The 18,559-nt window shown below is 36.9% G+C and overlaps 1 protein-coding gene across 6 annotated transcripts in view; it reads left to right on the top strand.

Annotated features, from left to right (window-relative positions):
* HYCC1 (hyccin PI4KA lipid kinase complex subunit 1) overlaps positions 1 to 18,559 on the top strand; it is a 134,932-nt gene that overhangs the window by 35,259 nt on the left and 81,114 nt on the right. For 3 of the 6 annotated variants that reach the window (XM_058724843.1, XM_058724840.1, XM_058724841.1), the window contains exon 2: positions 15,766 to 15,844. In XM_058724843.1, the coding sequence (XP_058580826.1) occupies positions 15,794 to 15,844 (51 nt within the window). In that variant the 5' untranslated portion in view covers positions 15,766 to 15,793. Of the gene's footprint in view, positions 1 to 15,765; positions 15,845 to 16,722; positions 17,094 to 18,559 lie in introns of those variants that run through there. The other 3 variants (XR_009260407.1, XM_058724839.1, XM_058724842.1) reach the window with 2 other exon arrangements.

Below are 18,559 nucleotides of genomic sequence, written 5' to 3' on the forward strand. Positions count from 1 at the left end.
GAAGGAAGGAAGGAAGGAAGGAAGGAAAAAGATAAAAGAAAATTTTCCTGTATGAAATTTTTACAGCAGATTGGAGATAGAAGAATAAAGAGGACATCAGTAGAATTATCCAATCTAAGAAACACAGAGAAAAAAAGATTGAAGGAAAATGAACAGAGCTTCCAGGATCAGTGGGAAAATATCAGTCTTACATATGTGTAATTAGAGTCCCAGAAGAGGAGAGTGACAATGGTAGGAGGCCTATTTGAAGATACAGTGGGTGAGATTTTCTCAAATTTGATCAAAAACATTGATTTAGTGATCTAGGAAACTCAGCTACCCCCAAACAGGATAAATTCAAAGAAAAACACACATAAGCTTATCGTAGCTAAACTGCTGAAAACCAAAAATAAAGAGAAATCTTGATAGTAGTCAATTTCAGATGTTCCATGGCATACACATGTTAGAAGATTCACTGGAACTCACAGGACTCAGAAGCAGTTATACTTACTATGCTCTGTTACAATGAAAGTATATAAAGCTGGATTAGGTAAAGGAAAAAGATGTATCAGCTAGAATCAAGAGGAAACCAGGCACAAGCTTTCAAAGTCCTCCCTCATGGTGGTCTCATGGGAGACACGTTTTCCTCCTGCACAGAGCTCTAGCAACATATATGAAGTGTTTATGTCCAACGCACCAAAACTGACCCAAAAAGAAATAGAAAATTTTAAACAGCTCTACATCTATTAAAGAAATTGAATTCTTTCAGTAGGCAATAATGTTTTAGATAGGACACAGAAAATACTAACCATGAAAGAAAAAAAAAAAGACATATTGGACTTCATCACAATAAAACCTTCTGCTATTTGAAAAATACCATTAAGAAAATAAAAAGGCAAGTCACAAATTAGGAGAAAATGTTTGCAAAATAAATATTAATTCAGAACACATTAAGAACACTTACAACTCAATAAGAAGACCTATAACCTGATTAACAATGGGCAAACAACCTAAAGAAACACTTCACAAAAGAAGATACATGAATGGTCAATAGGTACATGAAAAAGTATTTAATGTTAGTCATCATAGAACTATAAATTGAAACTATGAAATACTACTACATACTCAACTACAATGGTTAAAATTTTAAAACCAAATGTTGATGAGGATTAGAGATAAGATTAAAAATCTTACAGATTGTTGCTGGAAGTGTAAAATGGTTGCTGCTGTTGTTGTGTATGTGTACATGAACTTAAAACAGGAGGTTAGGAGAAGATGGTGGCATAGGAGGGCGCTGGGCTCACCTCATCCTGCTGATCACTTAGATTCCACCCACACCTCCCTAAATAACCCAGAAAACCACCAGAAGACTAGCAGAATGGACTCTCTGGAGCCAAGCGTAGACAAGAGGCCCACAGAAGAGGGTAGGAAGGGTGGAGAGGTGGTGTGTGCTACACGGACTGGTGCGGGGGAGCCGGGGCAGTGGAGCGGCAGCCCGCCAGGCAAGGCAGAGCCCCTGAAGTCTGGCTTGCAAAAGCAGAGGGGCGGACTCCGTGAGTTTTGACAGCCAGTGGGACTTAACATCTGGAAGCAGGAGGGCGAGGGGACACTGGGAGGGAGAGTTGTTGAGTCCCGGAAGACAGAACTCAGCTCAGGACAAAGGCGCTGGTAAGCGCCATCTCCCTCTCCCATCCCCCAGCCGTAATCCCAAAGGGAACCAGTTCCCATCACTGAACTTGCTTGGACCACGCAAACACCCAACACTGTGCTTATGTGGATCCATCCCTGCGATGGGTCTGCCTCCCTCTCGGTGCTGCAGGGCCCCTCCGGCAGGGGACCACCGATGGCAAAGCGAGTTAAGCCTGCCCCTCCTGCCACTGTGCACCTTGCAGATCCACTCTGGCTAATACGCCAGATCCCATCGAAGCAGCACCACAAGCCTGGCAGTGTGCAAGTAGCCCGGACAGGGGCCACACCACTCCACAGTGAGTCCTGCCCCTGGGAGAGGGGAAGATAAGGTACACACCAGTCTGACTGTGGCCCCAGCAGTGGGCTGGGGACAGGCATTAGGTCTGACTGTGGCCCTGCCCACCAACCCAAGTTACTCCAGACAGCACAGGGGAAGTGCCCTGCAGTTTGGCACCACCCCAGGGACTACCCAAAATGACAAAACAGAAGAACTCTCCTCAAGAGAAACTCCAGGAAGTAGTGACAGCTAACGAATTGATCAAAAATGATTTAAGCAATATAATGGAACAAGAATTTAGAATAATAGTCATAAAATTAATCGCTGGGCTTGAAAAAAGTATAGAGGACAGCAGAGAATCTATTGCTACAGAGATCAAGGGACTAAGAAATAGTCATGAGGAGCTAAAAAATGCTATAAATGAGGTGCAAAATAAAATGGAGGCAACCACAGCTCGGATTGAAGAGGCAGAGGAGAGAATAGGTGAATTAGAAGATAAAATTATGGAAAAAGAGGAAGCTGAGAAAAAGAGAGATAAAAAACCCCAGGAGTATGAGGGGAAAATTAGAGAACGAAGTGATGCAATCAAACGGAACAATATCCGTATAATAGGAATTCCAGAAGAGGAAGAGAGGGAGAAAGGGGCTGAAGGTGTACTTGAACAAATCATAGCTGAGAACTTCCCTGATCTGGGGAAGGAAAAAGGCATTGAAATCCAAGAGGCACAGAGAACTTGCTTCAGACGTAACTTAAATCGATCTTCTGCACGACCTATCATAGTGCAACTGGCAAAATACAAGGATAAAGAGAAAATTCTGAAAGCAGCTAGGGATAAACATGCTCTAACTTATAAAGGGAGACCGATAAGACTAGTAGCAGACCTATCTACTGAAACTTGGCAGTCCAGAAAGGAATGGCAGGAAATCTTCAATGTGATGAACAGAAAAAAAATATGCAGCTGAGATTCCTTTATCCAGCAAGTCTGTCATTCAGAATAGAAGGAGAGATAACGGTCTTCCCAAACAAAGACCAAAGGAATTCATCACCACTAAACCAACCCTACAAGAGATCCTAAGGGGGATTCTGTAAGTGAAATGTTGCAAGGACCACAAAGTACCAGAGACATCACTACAAGCATGAAACCTACAGACATCACAATGACTCTAAACCCATACTTTTCTATAATAACACTGAATGTAAATGGACAAAATGCTCCAACCAAAAGACATAGGGTATCAGAATGGATCAAAAAACAAGACCCATCTATTTGCTGTCTACAAGAGACTCATTTTAGACCTGAGGACACCTTCAGATTGAAAGTGAAGGGATGGAGAACTATCTATCATGCTACTGGAAGTCAAAAGAAAGCTGGAGTAGCCATATTTATATCAGACAAACTAGACTTTAAATTAGAGGCTGTAACAAGAGATGAAGAAGGGCATTATATAATGATTACAGGGTCTATCCATCAGGAAGAGCTAACAATTATAAATATGCACCGAATAGGGGAGCCCCCAAATATATAAAACAATTACTCATAAACATAAGCAACCTAATTGATAAGAATGTGGTCATTGCAGGGGACTTTAATACTCCACTCACAACAATGGATAGATCATCTAGACACACAGTCAATAAAGAAACAAGGGCCCTGAATGATACATTGGACCAGATGGACTTGACAGATATATTTAGAACTCTGCATCCCAAAGCCACAGAATATACTTTCTTCTCGAGTGCACATGGAACATTCTCCAAGATAGATCACATACTGGGTCACAAAACAGCCCTTCATAAGTGTAAAAGAATTGAGATCATACCATGCATACTTTCAGATCACAATGCTATGAAGTTTGAAATCAATGACAGGAAAAATTCTGGAAAACCTCCAAAAGCATGGAGGTTAAAGAACACCCTACTAAAGCATGAGTGGGTCAACCAGGCAATTAGAGAGGAAATTAAAAAATATATGGAAACAAATGGAAATGAAAATACAACAATCCAAACGCTTTGGGATGCAGCGAAGGCAGTCCTGAGAGGAAAAAACATTGCAATCCAGGCCTATCTCAAGAAACAAGAAAAATTCCAAATACAAAATCTAACAGCACACCTAAAGGAAATAGAAGCAGAACAGCAAAGACACCCCAAACCCAGCAGAAGAGAAATAATAAAGATCAGAGCAGAAATAAACAATATAGAATCTAAAAAAACTGTAGAGCAGATCAATGAAACCAAGAGTTGGTTTTTTGAAAAAAATAAACAAAATTGATAAACCTCTAGCCAGGCTTCTCAAAAAGAAAAGGGAGATGACCCAAATAGATAAAATCATGAATGAAAATGGAATTATTACAACCAATCCTCAGAAATACAAGCAATTATCAGGGAATACTATGAAAAATTATAGGCCAACAAACTGGACAACCTGAAAGAAATGGACAAATTCCTAAGCACCCGTGCACTTCCAAAACTCAAAGAGGAAGAAATAGAAAACTTGAACAGGCCCATAACTAGTGAAGAAATTGAATCAGTTATCAAAAATCTCATAATCTTGAGAGATACTACCTATCCTTCTCAAGCTGTTCCAAAAAATAGAAAGGGAAGAAAAACTTCCAGACTCATTCTTTGAAGCCAGCATTACTTTGATTCCTAAACCAGACAGAGACCCAGCAAAAAAAGAGAACTACAGGCCAATATCCCCGATGAATATGGACGCAAAAATTCTCAACAAGATACTAGCAAATCGAATTCAACAGCATATAAAAGGAATTACTCACCATGATCAAGTGGGATTCATTCCTGGGCTGCAGGGCTGGTTCAACACTTGCAAATCAATCAATGTGATACATCACATTAACAAAAGAAAAGATAAGAAACATATGATCCTGTCTATCGATGCAGAAAAAGCATTTGACAAAATCCAGCACCCTTTCTTAATAAAAACCCTTGAGAAAGTCGGGATAGAAGGAACATACTTAAACATCATAAAAGCCATTTATGAAAAGCCCACAGCTAACATCATCCTCAACGGGGAAAAACTGAGAGCTTTTTCCCTGAGATCAGGAACATGACAGGGATGTCCACTCTCACCGCTGTTGTTTAACATGGGCTGGAAGTTCTAGCATCAGCAATCAGACCACAAAAGGAAATCAAAGGCATCCAAATTGGCAATGATGATGTCAAGCTTTCACTTTTTCAGATGACATGATATTATACATGGAAAACCCGATAGACTCCACCAAATGTCTGCTAGAACTGGTACAAGAATTCAGCAAAGTCGCAGGATACAAAATCAATGTACAGAAGTCACTTGCATTCTTATACACTAATAATGAAGCAACAGAAAGAGAAAGAAACTGGTCCCATTCACAATTGCACCAAGAAGCATAAAATACCTAGGAATAAACCTAACCAAAGACGTAAAAGATCTGTATGCTGAAAACTATAGAAAGCTTATGAAGGAAATTGAAGGAGACATAAAGAAATGGAAAAACATTCCATGCTCATGGATTGGAAGAATGAATATTGTTAAAATGTCAATACTACCCAAAGCTATCTACACATTCAATGCAATCCCAATCAAAATTGCACCAGCATTTTTCTCAAAGCTAGAACAAGCAATCCTAAAATTCATATGGAACCACAAAAGGCCCCGAATAGCAAAGTAATTTTGAAGAAGAAGACCAAAGCGGGAGGCATCAGAATCCCGGACTTTAGCCTCTACTACAAAGCTGTAATCATCAAGACAGTATGGTATTGGCACAAAAACAGACACATAGACCAATGGAATAGAATAGAGACTCCAGAATTAGACCCACAAAAGTATGGCCAACTAACTTTGACAAAGCAGGAAAGAATATCCAATGGAAAAAAGACAATCTCTTTAACAAATGGTGCTGGGAGAACTAGACAGCAACATGCAGATAGATAAAACTATACCACTTTCTTACACCATTCACAATAATAAACTCCAAATGGATAAAGGACCTGAATGTGAGACAGAAAACCATCAAATTCCTAGAGGAGAAAGCAGGAAAAAAACCTCTCTGACCTCAGCCGCAGTGATTTCTTACTTGACATATCCCCAAAGGCAAGGGAATTAAAAGCAAAAATGAACTTTTGGGACCTCATAAAGATAAAACGCTTCTGCACTGCAAAGGAAACAATCAACAAAACTAAAAGGCAACCAACGGAATGGGAAAAGATATTTGCAAATGACATATAGGGCAAAGGGCTAGTATCCAAAATCTATAAAGAACTCACCAAACTCTACACCCGAAAAACAAATAATCCAGTGAAGAAATGGGCAGAAAACATGAATAGACACTTCTCTAAAAAAGACATCCAGATGGCCAACAGTTACATGAAAAGATGCTCAATGTCGCTCCTCATCAGGAAAATACCTCAAAACCTCACTGAGATATCACCTCACGCCAGTCAGAGAGGCTAAAGTGAACAAATCAGGAGACTATAGATGCTGGTGAGGATGTGCACTGTTGGTGGTAATGCAAACTGGTGCAGTTGCTCTGGAAAACAGTGTGGAGGTTCCTCAAAAAATGAAAAATAGATCTACCCTATGACCCAGCAATAGCACTGCTAGGAATTTACCCAAGGGATACAGGAGTGCTGATGCATAGGGGCACTTGTACCCCAATGTTTACAGCAGCACTTCCAACAACAGCCAAATTATGGAAAGAGTCTAAATGTCCATCAATTAATGAATGGATAAAGAAATTGTGGTTTATACACACCGTGGGATACATGGCAATGAGAAAGAATGAAATATGGCCTTTTGTAGCAATATGGATGGAACTGGAGAGTGTTATGCTAAGTGAAATAAGTCAGGCAGAGAAAGACAGCTACCATATGTTTTCACTCCTATGTGGATCCTGAGACACTTAACAGAAGACCATGGGGGAGGGGAAGGAAAAAAAAGAAAAGAAAAAAAAAGGTTAGAGAGGGAGGGAGCCAAAACATAATAGACTCTTAAAAACTGAGAACAAACTAAGGGTTGATGGGGGGTGCAAGGGAGGGGAGGGTGGGTGAGGGGTATTGAGGAGGGCACCTGTTGGGATGAGCACTGGGTGTTGTATGGAAACCAATTTGACAATAGATTTCATATTTAAAAATAATAAAAAAAATAAAAAGAAAAAAATTTAAAACATTATGTTATTACATGACCTAGCAATTCTACTCATAGGTGTTTTACCAAGATAAATAAAAATGTGCCCATAAGATTTGTATACATATTGTTCCAGTTGCTATTGCTGCATAACCATCCCAAATTTAGTAGCATGGATAAAGCCATTTTATCATGCTTATGGATTCTATAGTTAAGGATTTGAGAAAAGACAGGTAAGATGACTTTTCTGTTTTGTCTATGTTTATGGCCTTAGCTGAGAGGGCTCAAAGGCTAGGAGTGACTGGGGGCTGGAATTATCTGAAGACTCGTGGGCTCATAGGTCTGCTGGTTGATGTTGACTATTAGTGGGGACTCAGTAAGATTGTCAATGGAGAACACCTACATGTGGCCTCTCCATGTTAGTCCTTGGGCATTTTCATAATACAGTGGATAGGCTTTGAGAATGATGGTCCCACAGAGAATCAAGTGGAAACTATATCACTTGTGTGACCTAGCCATGGTAACAAGCTTACCTACATTGAAAGGGAGGTTACATTGATTCCACTTCTTGATGAGACAGATGTGTCCAAATTATCTTGTAAGGAGATTATGTTGTGGTCATCTTCAGATAGTAGTCTGCCAGGTGAATGTGTATAGCAGCTTGATTCAAAATAGGTCCAAACTAGAGGTAATCCATATGTCAATCAACAGGTAAACAGGTAAATACATTGTGGTATATTCATAAAAGTTAGGAATAAGAAAGAACAAGCTATTGATATACTCAACAGTGTTAATAAATTTCAAAAACATTATGCTGAGAAGATGAAGCCAGAAACACATGTACATAATATATGACTCCATATATATGAAGCTCTTGTGCAGACTGAAATAATCTATAGTGATAGAAATCAAATCAGTAGTTGCCTGAGATAGGGGATTGGAGGATTGACTGGAAAGGTTGGATATATAGAACTGAACATTTAAAATGTGTACATTTTATTGTATATAAACTGTACCTTAAAGTTGATTTTTAAAAACTAAAAAAAAAAAATAGTAAAGGCAGATAGAAATTAGAAACAAGCATACAACTCTTTTGAGAAGTTTTAATGTAAAACTGGAACAGGAAATGTGAAGATAGCTAAAGAGGAAATGAGGTTAAGAGCTTTTTGGGGTGAATGAATTAGTAGCGAGGGACAAATTTAATTAGGAAGAGACGGAGACTTGTTAAAGTGATTTTGTTAGGTAGGCAAGAGAGGATAATTGTAGTGCATTATTCAAAGGATTGGCCTCAAATAGGTTCATGGACAATTCATTTATAGTTACCTGAAGGAAAGATGGAATATATAGATACGGATGCTTTAGGTATGTAGACATTTGTGAATATGTGGTAATTTTCTTGTGATTGTTCAGTGAAGTAGGAATTAAGATTATCAGCCAAGAGTTAGAATGGGGAGAAGGTTTTGGGGTTTTGAGGATCAGATACAATACATGAAACAATTAAGTAGGAGAGTTGGAAAGTGAGTAGACTATAGGGGAACTCTGCAGGATTGCCAGGTAGCCTTAAGGGCATGCTTAAGGTTCTTGGTCATAACTTTTAAGTGTTGTTTTAGTCATTTTCTCCACTTTGTTCAGCTGAGTGGTGCTGACATGGACCATGTAGAGAGTTGGATTTTACCAGGGCTGTATTTTTCCAGAGGAATAAACAATTAAAGGCAAAATAGCTGAGAAAGTATATTCAAAATGGTGATTAGAATTGACTAATAATTTAAATGGGCAAGGAAAGGAAGAATATTGGGATATGACATTACGTCCAGTAGGGTTGAAAGGTTTTGGGGTTTGAGTGCATAAAAGGGTGTGCTGAAAAGCTATGAGAGATCAAAGTGGGTAATGAGAAGGACTAGAGCAGTAGCTCTCAAAGGATCATTTGGGGATCTCTTGGGAGTCCCTAAGACCCTTTCATGTAGTCTACAAGCTTAAAACTATTTTCATAATAATAGTAGGGCTTCTATTTGTCTTTTTCATTCCCATTGATAAATAAACAGTGGTTCTTTCCAGAGGCTACATGGTAAGTGATGACTAATGGGATGTGTGCTTATGTGTTCTTGTTTTTTAAAAATTTCTGTTTTGTTTTTAAATATAGTAAATATCAATAGATATTAACCTACATAAATAGACAACTTTTTCAGAGCCTCAATTTTTAAAAATAATTTTATGAACAATTTTAGATTTATAGAAAAGTTACAGAGATAGTATAGAGTATTCCCAAATATCACACACCCAGCTTCAGTTTCTCTTTTTTTAATTTAATTTTTTATTTTTAAAAATTAGCATATAGTGCAACAGTGATTTCAGGAGTAGATTTCTTAGTGCCCCTTACCCATTTAGCCCACCCCCCTCCCACAACCCCTCTAGTAACCCTCAGTTTGTTCTCCATATTTATGAGTCTCTTCTGTTTTGTCCCCCTCCCTGTTTTTATTAGTTTTGTTTCCCTTCCCTTATGTTCATCTGTTTTGTCTCTTACAGTCCTCGTATGAGTGAAGTCATATGATTTTTGTCTTTCTCTGACTGAGTCATTTCACTTAGCCTAATACCCTGTAGTTCCATCCACGTAGTTGCAAATGGCAAGATTTCATTCTTTTTGATTGCCGAGTAATACTCCATAGTATATATATACCACATCTTCTTTATCCATTCATCCATCGATGGACTTTGGGGTCTTTCCATACTTTGGCTATTGTTGATAGTGCTGCTATAAACATGGGGGTGCATGTGTCCCTTTGAAACAGCACACCTGTATCATGTGGATAAATGCCTAGTAGTGCAATTGCTGGGTCGTAGTGTAGTTCTATTTTTATTCAGTTTCTCTTAATGTCATTTTAGGATTGTACATTTGTCATTACTATTACATTTCTATTAACTAAATTCCAGACTTTATTGGGATCTCATCAGTTTTTTCATCACTGTCCCTTTTCTGTTCTAGGATCTGTTCCAGGATACCATATTGTATTTAGTTGTCATGTCACATTAGTCTCTCTGGTCTCTAAGAGTTTCCTGGTCTTTTTTGTTTTTTTATGACCATGTTACCTTTGAGGAGTACAGATTGGAAATTTTGTAGAACATCCGTTAAATTGAGTTTTCTCTAATGTTTTCCTCATTATTATACTGGGTTTATGGGTTTTTGGAAAGAATATCACAGTGGTTAAGTGCCCTTCTCATATCATATCAGGGGTGCGTGATATTCACATGACATCATGGTTGAGGTTAATCTTGATCAAGTCAGTGTTTGACAGATTTCTCTTATAAAGTTACTATTTTCCCCTTTCTATATCCTATTCTTTGGAAACAAATCACTATATACAGCACATTCTCAATAGGGAGGCAGGGACTAAACTCCTCCTGGATATATCATTTGGAATTCTTATGAAAGGAAGCCTTGTCTCTTGCTCTCTAAATTTTATGTATTTATGTATGTATGTCTTGTCTTTCCATATGGATGCATGTATGCTTATTTTATACTTTGGGTAATAATTCAGTACTAAGTTATTTGTTTCATTGCTGAAATTGTTCCAGCTTTGGCCATTGGATATTCCTTTAGGTTGGCCCAATATTTTGAAGTGTAAAATGGCTCTGACCAAATGTTTGAGAATAGCTCGTCTAGGTTATGATCATAGGATTGAGTAGCTGAGGCAGGGAAGAAGACAGTGTTGTTGGAGATTTTTAGGGATTAAGAGTTCAGGGTGTGAGAAAATAATCACCAAGAATTTAAGTCTGAGTAGTTTGAAAGAGGGACAGTGAGCCAGAGCTAAGGTCATTTACAAATGAAGGGGAGGGATAGTGATGGGATTGATTGATAGATGACAGCTACAGGAGTTTCAGGGTAATGTTGGGTGGATGTTTTAAAAAGTGAGAAGGAGAATGATCTGGAATGATAATAAGGAGGAAGAAGGACACTTATTTTACCTCTAGGCCCAGTGGTTTCTTCCAGGGCTACGTGAGGAAAAGCAGCCACTCTGAGAAGATCACAGGGAAAGCAGTGTCTTTAGAGAAGAACGAGGCTTCGTGTTAGAATAAGAAGAAAGAGACATACCGAGAATTGTTGAAGATGTAGAGGATTTTGCTGCTAACAGATTGTTAATTTCAGAAGGCACAGTGAAAGAACCTCCTTCCAGAATTAAGATGGGATGGGAGATGGCGGTAAAACATAGTGTGCAAGAGTTATAAACCTTAGTGTGTGAAGGCAGAGTGTAACCTGGGAATGGTAGCTTCTTGTGGTTCCCAATTTAAACAGGAATCAGGGATGAAGGGAATAATGAGTTTGGTTTTGGTAGACCAGAGGCAGATAGTGGTGGTGAGACTGTGAAAGTTTCAAGGATAAGGAGGTATTTTGAGACCTCTCTTTTGAGTTCTACAGAAGAAGGCTCAAGTTTTACTTGAGCTTGCATGCCTGTGAAACACATGAGGATACAGATGAACTCAGGTATGCAGTTGAGGTCTCCCATTTGATCTCTTGTCAAGTGGAAGATAAGAGGTCTGGCTATTTGGTGTTACTATTGTATAATATACACACAGAAAAATGTGCAAATCAGTGTTAAGCTTGGTGAATTTTCACTAAATGAACACACCTGTGTAACTGGCCCATACATCAAGAAGCAGAATATTACTAGAACCCAAGAAATAACTCCCTCAGGGGAACCGTTATCCTAACTTTTTTTTTTTTTTTAATTTACATCCAAGTTAGTTAGCATATAGTACAACAATGATTTCGGGGGTAGATTCCTTAATGCCCCTTACCCATTTAGTCTATCCCCCCTCCCACAACCCCTCCAGCAATCCTCTGTTTGTTCTCCATATGTAAGAGTCTCTTATGTTTTGTCCCCCTCCCTGTTTTTATATTATTTTTGCTTCCCTTCCCTTGGGTTCATCTGTTCTGTGTCTTAAAGTCCTCATATGAGTGAAGTCATATGATTTTTGTCTTTCTCTAATTTCGCTTAGCATAATACCCTGTAGTTCCATCCACGTAGTTGCAAATGGCAAGATTTCATTCTTTTTGATTGCCGAGTAATACTCCATTGTATATATGTACCGTATCTTCTTTATCCATTCATCCATCAATGGACTTTGGGCTCTTTCCATACTTTCGCTATTGTTGATAGTGCTGCTATAAACATTGGAGTGCATGTGCCCCTTCGAAACAGCATACCTGTATCCCTTGGATAAATACCTAGTAGTGCGATTGCTGAATCATAGGGTAGTTCTATTTTTAGTTTTTTGAGGAACCTCCATACTGTTTTCCAGTGCATTATCCTAACTTTTAACACAATCGATTAGTTTTGCCTGTTTTTGAAGTGTATGTAAATGTAGTTACAGAGCATGTACTCTTTCATCTGCCTTCTTTTCCCCAACATTGTGACACTGATATAATTATAGTTTTCTTATTGTCATTGTTGTATAGAACTCCATGTGGTATATTTATCCATTCTACTCTTGATGAACATTTGGTTTGTTTCTAGTTTTTAACTGTTTACAAAAACTGCTGCTCTGAGAATTCCTAACTAAGCACATCTTTCAGAAAACATATATCCACATTTCTCTAGGGTATATTTTTATGAGTGGAATTGTTGGTCTATGGAAGATGCATTTGTTCAAGTTCAGAAGATATTGTCAAAGAGTTTTCCAAGATATTGTACCAATTTATATCCATACCAGCTCTTATGAATATTCCGTTTGCTCCATATCTTTTTTCAACACTTGGGATTTTTGTTTTTCATTCTAGCCACACTTGCAAGTGTGTGTGTGTATGTGTGTGTGTGTGTGTGTGTGTGTGTGTGTGTGTGTTGAACACCTTTCATATGTTAGGTTTTTCATTTGGGTAACTGTTATGCTTGTTTTTCCTATTGGATTATCTGCCTTTTTCTTACTAATTTGAGTTCTGTATATGAGACTTCTGTTAGATATATGAAATGCAAATATCATCTCCCACCCTTCGGCTTTGTCTTTTCATTCTCTTAGTGGTAACTTGATGAACAGAAGTTCTTCCCTTCCCCCCATCCCCAAACCCCACCAGCTTTATTGAAGTGTGATTGACAAATAAAAGTTGTATGTATTTAAGGTATCAATATTTTGATATGCCACAATCAAGCTAATTAATATATCCATTACCTCACTTAGTTATCTTTGTGTGTGTGTGTGGTGAGAGCACTTAAGAGCTACTCTCTCAGCAAATTTCAAATATACATTTTCAACTGTAGTTAACATGCTGTATGTACATTAGATCCCCAGGAATTATCTTGTGACTGAAAATGTACATCTTTTGACCAACATCTCCCCATTGCCCCCACCTCCATAGCCCCTGGATACCATCATTTTACTCTGTGTTAACTATGAGTTTGACTTTTTTAGCCTTTACATATAAGTGAGATATTGGAGTATTTATCTTTCTGTGCCTGATTTATTTCACCTAGCATAATGTCCTCCAGGTTCACCCATGTTGTCACAAATGGCAGGATTGCCTTTTTAAGGCTGAATAGTATTTCATTGTACACTGCATTTTTTTATTCATTCATTTGTTGACAAACAGAAGTTCTTAATTTAATGAAGTCCAATTTATTTTTGAATTGCTTTATGAACAGTGCTTTTGTGCTTCTTGTTTAAGAAACCTTTGCCTACTCTAAGGTTATGAATGTATTCTCTTATGTTTTTCTCCAAATGCTTTTTGTTTTACCTTTTTCACTTAAATCTAAGATCCAACTGGAACTGATTTTTGCATGTGGTATGAACTACTAGGTCATGGTTCTCCATATGTATGTGTGTGTGTGTGTATATATATATATATAGAATGAAACAGGGTGGCCAGAAAAATATTATAATTATATAATAATATAATATAATATATATATAATTATATAATATTATATATTATATTATTTTATATATATATATTTTTTCTGGCCACCCTGTTTCATTCCATTGATTCTTTTTGGCCCTTTTGATAATACACACTGGCTTAACTACTATAATGTTTGTTAAATTTTCCGGTATACCTTGATGTTTAGAAGTTCAAGTCCTGTAGCTCTGTTGTTCTTCAAGATTGCTTGAGTATTCTTGATAGTCAAATCCCTCTTGATTCCTTTCAACCTTTTAAAAATTAATTTTAACTAGGGAGTTGTTTTGAATTTTTGTAAAAATTTCACCTCCCCAATTCTCTGTAATTTGATGTAACATCATTTTATTTGTGATAATTTTCTATCTTAATTTACTAAGTAAACAGTGAATCAATACAAAAGAAAACATGCGTATTTAAATTTACTTTCCTTCATTTTGCTTCACAAATAAGTATAATGTAACAAGATAAAAATAAAAATGCAGAAATAAAATAAGGATAAGAATATAATATAAAATGACAGATAAGATTAATTCAAGCCTGCTTTTTTGTATACAGAGTTAGGGCAGAAACTGTAACTCCCATTTTATTAGAGTCAAAGAAAGAGAATCAGTTATGAGATTCACAGTATCCATATGTAAAAGCAAACCAGTTACTCTAAAGGAGAGTTTTTCCTGGTCGTAAAAACTGAAGATGTGAATTTTCTCCTTTTTTGGATTTTAAAGGTGATAACATGTGAGATAGCAGTGTTTTTGGTAACATTTGGGACATAATTCCAAAGCCCAATTTATCTGAATGGACAGTTCTATAAAATCAGTAATATGGTACAAATTTTGCATAGTATTTAAAGCCTTATTGCCAGGTACTGTAATAAGTGCTTTTATTTGCATTTTTAATTTAATCATAACCCTTGACCGTAGGTGCTATGGTTATCTGTATTTCACAGATGAAAAAATTAAGGTAAATAACTTGCCTAAGGTTCTACTACAAATAAGTAACAGAATCAAGATTAAGTTTTGGGCAATTATACCTCTATTTCTACTACATGATTATGCTGATAAAAATTAAGTCTCATGCAGGATTTGTGCCTGAATTAGGGGTTTAGGAAATTCAGATAGAGCTAAGGTTTTCTTCAAGAAACAGTTTCTAGGTCTACGTTCATATAGATGGGTGAAGAAAACAACATTGTATTTTCACAGCAATTTTGCTTGAGCTAAATTTGTTTTGCATGTTCTTCAGCTTCTTTTTTTCCCTTATTTTTACTTAACTAAATCCCAATCTGAATAACTATTGTTGAATGTGATCATTATCTTGAATATTATCACTTTTACTCTTGTTTTATGAGTATTAAGCTTTCAGGGAGCCAATTGGCTTGCCTAAATAGATCGTAAAGAATCAAAATATAAGCAAATTAAATTACTAAACTGCTTTGTACAAAGTCAGTTTTGTAGCATGTCTTTTTATATTTTTGCAGTTTTAAATTATTTTCTGAAATTTTCTTAAGATGCATGATATTTTGGAATTATTTTGTTGAAACTGGGGGAAAGTGTTCAGTATGTTTTGCAGCTGGCATTCCTAAAAGCTGAATGAACATTGCAGAGCCAATTTAACTATGTTGTGATATTTATACTTTTGTTATAATTCTTGCATTTGAATACTTGTTTGTGCACATTGTTTTGAAGTGAGCCTGCTAATTTATGTTTGAATCTGCCTTAATTTCACAAAGAAGAAGTAACACAATTTTATAGGATTAGTTCTATTCATAGTAATCTGAAAATAAAATATATTACAAATTTTAACATTTTCTATGTTAACTTCCAGGTTGGAGGTCTAGAACAGATGTGGAAAGATGTTCACTTCAGAGAAAGGGGTTGTGGAGGAATGGTTGTCAGAATTTAAGGTAATATTTACTGTCTCAATATAATAATTATACTCCAAAGAAGTTTTGTCTGGGGTTTAAATCACAGTGGCTTTTTAAAAAAATATTTTATTTTACTTCTTGTAATTTTTATTCTTTTTAATGACTGAAAGGCTAAATATCTATGGAAGCAGAAATATGTTCCAACAAATCTTAATAGGGAATTATTTATACATAGTAGTTTTTTCTAGGAAATCAATTCCTTTTTTTCTCCCAAGTGGTTAAAAGATTTTGTTTTCTCCTTTTCACAGCAACACCACAAAGAATGGTTAAAGTTTCTGATTATTAATGTTACCCTTTCTAACCACCATTAAAAATTCAATGTTTAAATGTTTCTCCCAGTTTAGAGGGCAAAGGGAGTGGGCATGATCAACAATGAGGAGAAGAAGGAAAGATATTTGCCCACCTTTCTACCAATGGATTCTTCTCTAGCTGGTTAACTTTTGTTTTCTTGTCTTATGAAGTTTTCTCTATAATTGCTAAAATTGTGTTCTTTAACCAGTTAATTACCTTCTCCTTGTCCTCTGGGTCTTGTTACACATAATTACGTGAACTTCATGATCATGAACCAGAGGAATGAAGAGTTTGTAATGCAACTATCAATTTTTTGTCTAGCCTAATGAGCCCACCACTTTCTGGGACAGATGTATTGTCTGACAAAGTCAGACTTAATTGGCTTGTTTCAGTGAAGGAGACTACAACAGGCACTATATGGCCAACTTACCAAACAAAGGAAAAGACAAAATTATTATAGTGTTTGGAGGAAGGGTGAAATTCAGATGAAAAATTAAAAAAAAAATTTTTTTTAATGTTTATTTATTTTTGAGAGAGACAGAGGGAGAGAGCAGGAACAGGGGAGGAGCAGAGAGAGAGGGGAGACACAGAATCTGAAGCAGGCTCCAGGCTCTTAGCTGTCAGCATGGAGTCTGACATGCGGCTTGAACTCACAAACCGTGAGATCGTGACCTGAGCTGAAGTCAGACACTTAACCGACTAAGCCACCCAGGTGCCCCTAGATGAAATTTAAATGGAGTAGTATTTTGATGGGCTTAACACAAAGCAGAGCTGTGTGTAATGGAGTTAAAATCTGGTATGGACTTCAGAGTGGACCCAGGATAATGCTGTCTTGGAAACTACACAGTTAACATCCATGTGGAATGTTGTGTTCAGAAACCCCTTATATGAAGCTCTGCACCTTGACTGGAAATCAAGCCTGCTTCTCTGTTTCAAGGTGACTTAGATCCTTCAGGAAAGAGTGGGATGTTTCATTCTTACTGATATATGTTTAAACAGCAAAGTTTTTGATATCTATGATTTTAGATAACAAGGCTTCTCAGTGAATAAGGATATAGCTAGTCACTCAAAAAAGGGAGGTTGTTATGACACTTTAGCTGCAGTGTGTCCTTGGGAGAAGTGGTGTTTCCTGTTAATTTTGCAGCTGGTCTTATCAGTCATTATTATCTCATCCTGACAAATGTCTGGGCAGATTTTTACTTTGTAATTTATTATAGTCATGAGTTGAGTATCCTTCTACAGATCCCCTAAATCATCATAACGTGAGGTAGAATCTTATAAAAGTGCACTGTATATAGTGCCTTCTACATATTTTAATAATTTGATTACATTTTGTATGTGCTTTTTTCCCCTGCATATGTTGTTTTTGTGAGTAAGTATTCAAGGTTTTAAGCTTTTTTTGCTTTAGGAGTATTTAATTTGGTTCATTATACCATGATTTTTTTTTTTTTTTTGACAGTTGATGGAAATCGTCAAATTTAAAAGTTGAGTACTATTAAGGATTCTTATGTTTGATAGTGAAGTCAAATTTGCAAAAGCAGATATAGCCAGTTAGCCATTTTTTAATATGGAAGTTGTGGAAAGAGGGCCTGTTAAAGGATGGTATAGGGGAGGGGTCAACTGTTAAGGCAAGTAATTGAAAATCATGACTGATTCCTTACCTTCCTGCCTGTTTGTTTATTCCCTTCCCCTCCTGGCTTGGATACATAGCACCCTAGCAAGTGTAGCAGTGAAGGGTAAGGTAAAGGGGCAGTGTAGCAGTATGGGCAACACTATGCCCTAGTGCTTGAAGAAGTGGGTAGCTAGGGTGGAGTGTTGCAGAGGTGACATGTAGAAGACAAAGCCAGAGGGGTTACATTGGTAGGTTGGTTACTCTGAGTAAATAAATAAATATATGGAGGATAATGGGAGTTAGGTTTCTCAGTGTCTGAGAAAGGAATTAGAAACATGGAATGGGGAATGGCAAGAAAGAACCTTAAGGTGTTAGATTGGAATTGTAAGAATCAGTATGACTCATGGATCTAAATATGTATGTGATATCATTATACATGTATATCCGTATGTAAATGCATACATGTATTTCCCAGGTTTGTTCACTGGGAGGGCTGAGAAACAATGACAGTTACACCCCAGTAGTAATGAGTATATTATGCACCCAGATCTTATTTTCTAAGTACCATTTTCCACTAAAAGAAAGTAGGATGTGAATAAAGTATTATCTAAATAATATTTTATCTATAGTGTATTAGTGAGTAGTGCTATTTTATCAAAATTTTTATAAGTTTAATTCAAGGATAAAGAAACTTTTCCATTGGGAGGATGGGAGTAAAATCCTGGGCCCTATGAATTAAAAAGTAATTTAATTTAATTTTCTTCTAACCCCCAAGATTAAATTTACCCAAT

Source organism: Neofelis nebulosa, chromosome 4 (assembly GCF_028018385.1).
Source record: "Neofelis nebulosa isolate mNeoNeb1 chromosome 4, mNeoNeb1.pri, whole genome shotgun sequence".
NCBI lineage: Eukaryota > Metazoa > Chordata > Mammalia > Carnivora > Felidae > Neofelis > Neofelis nebulosa.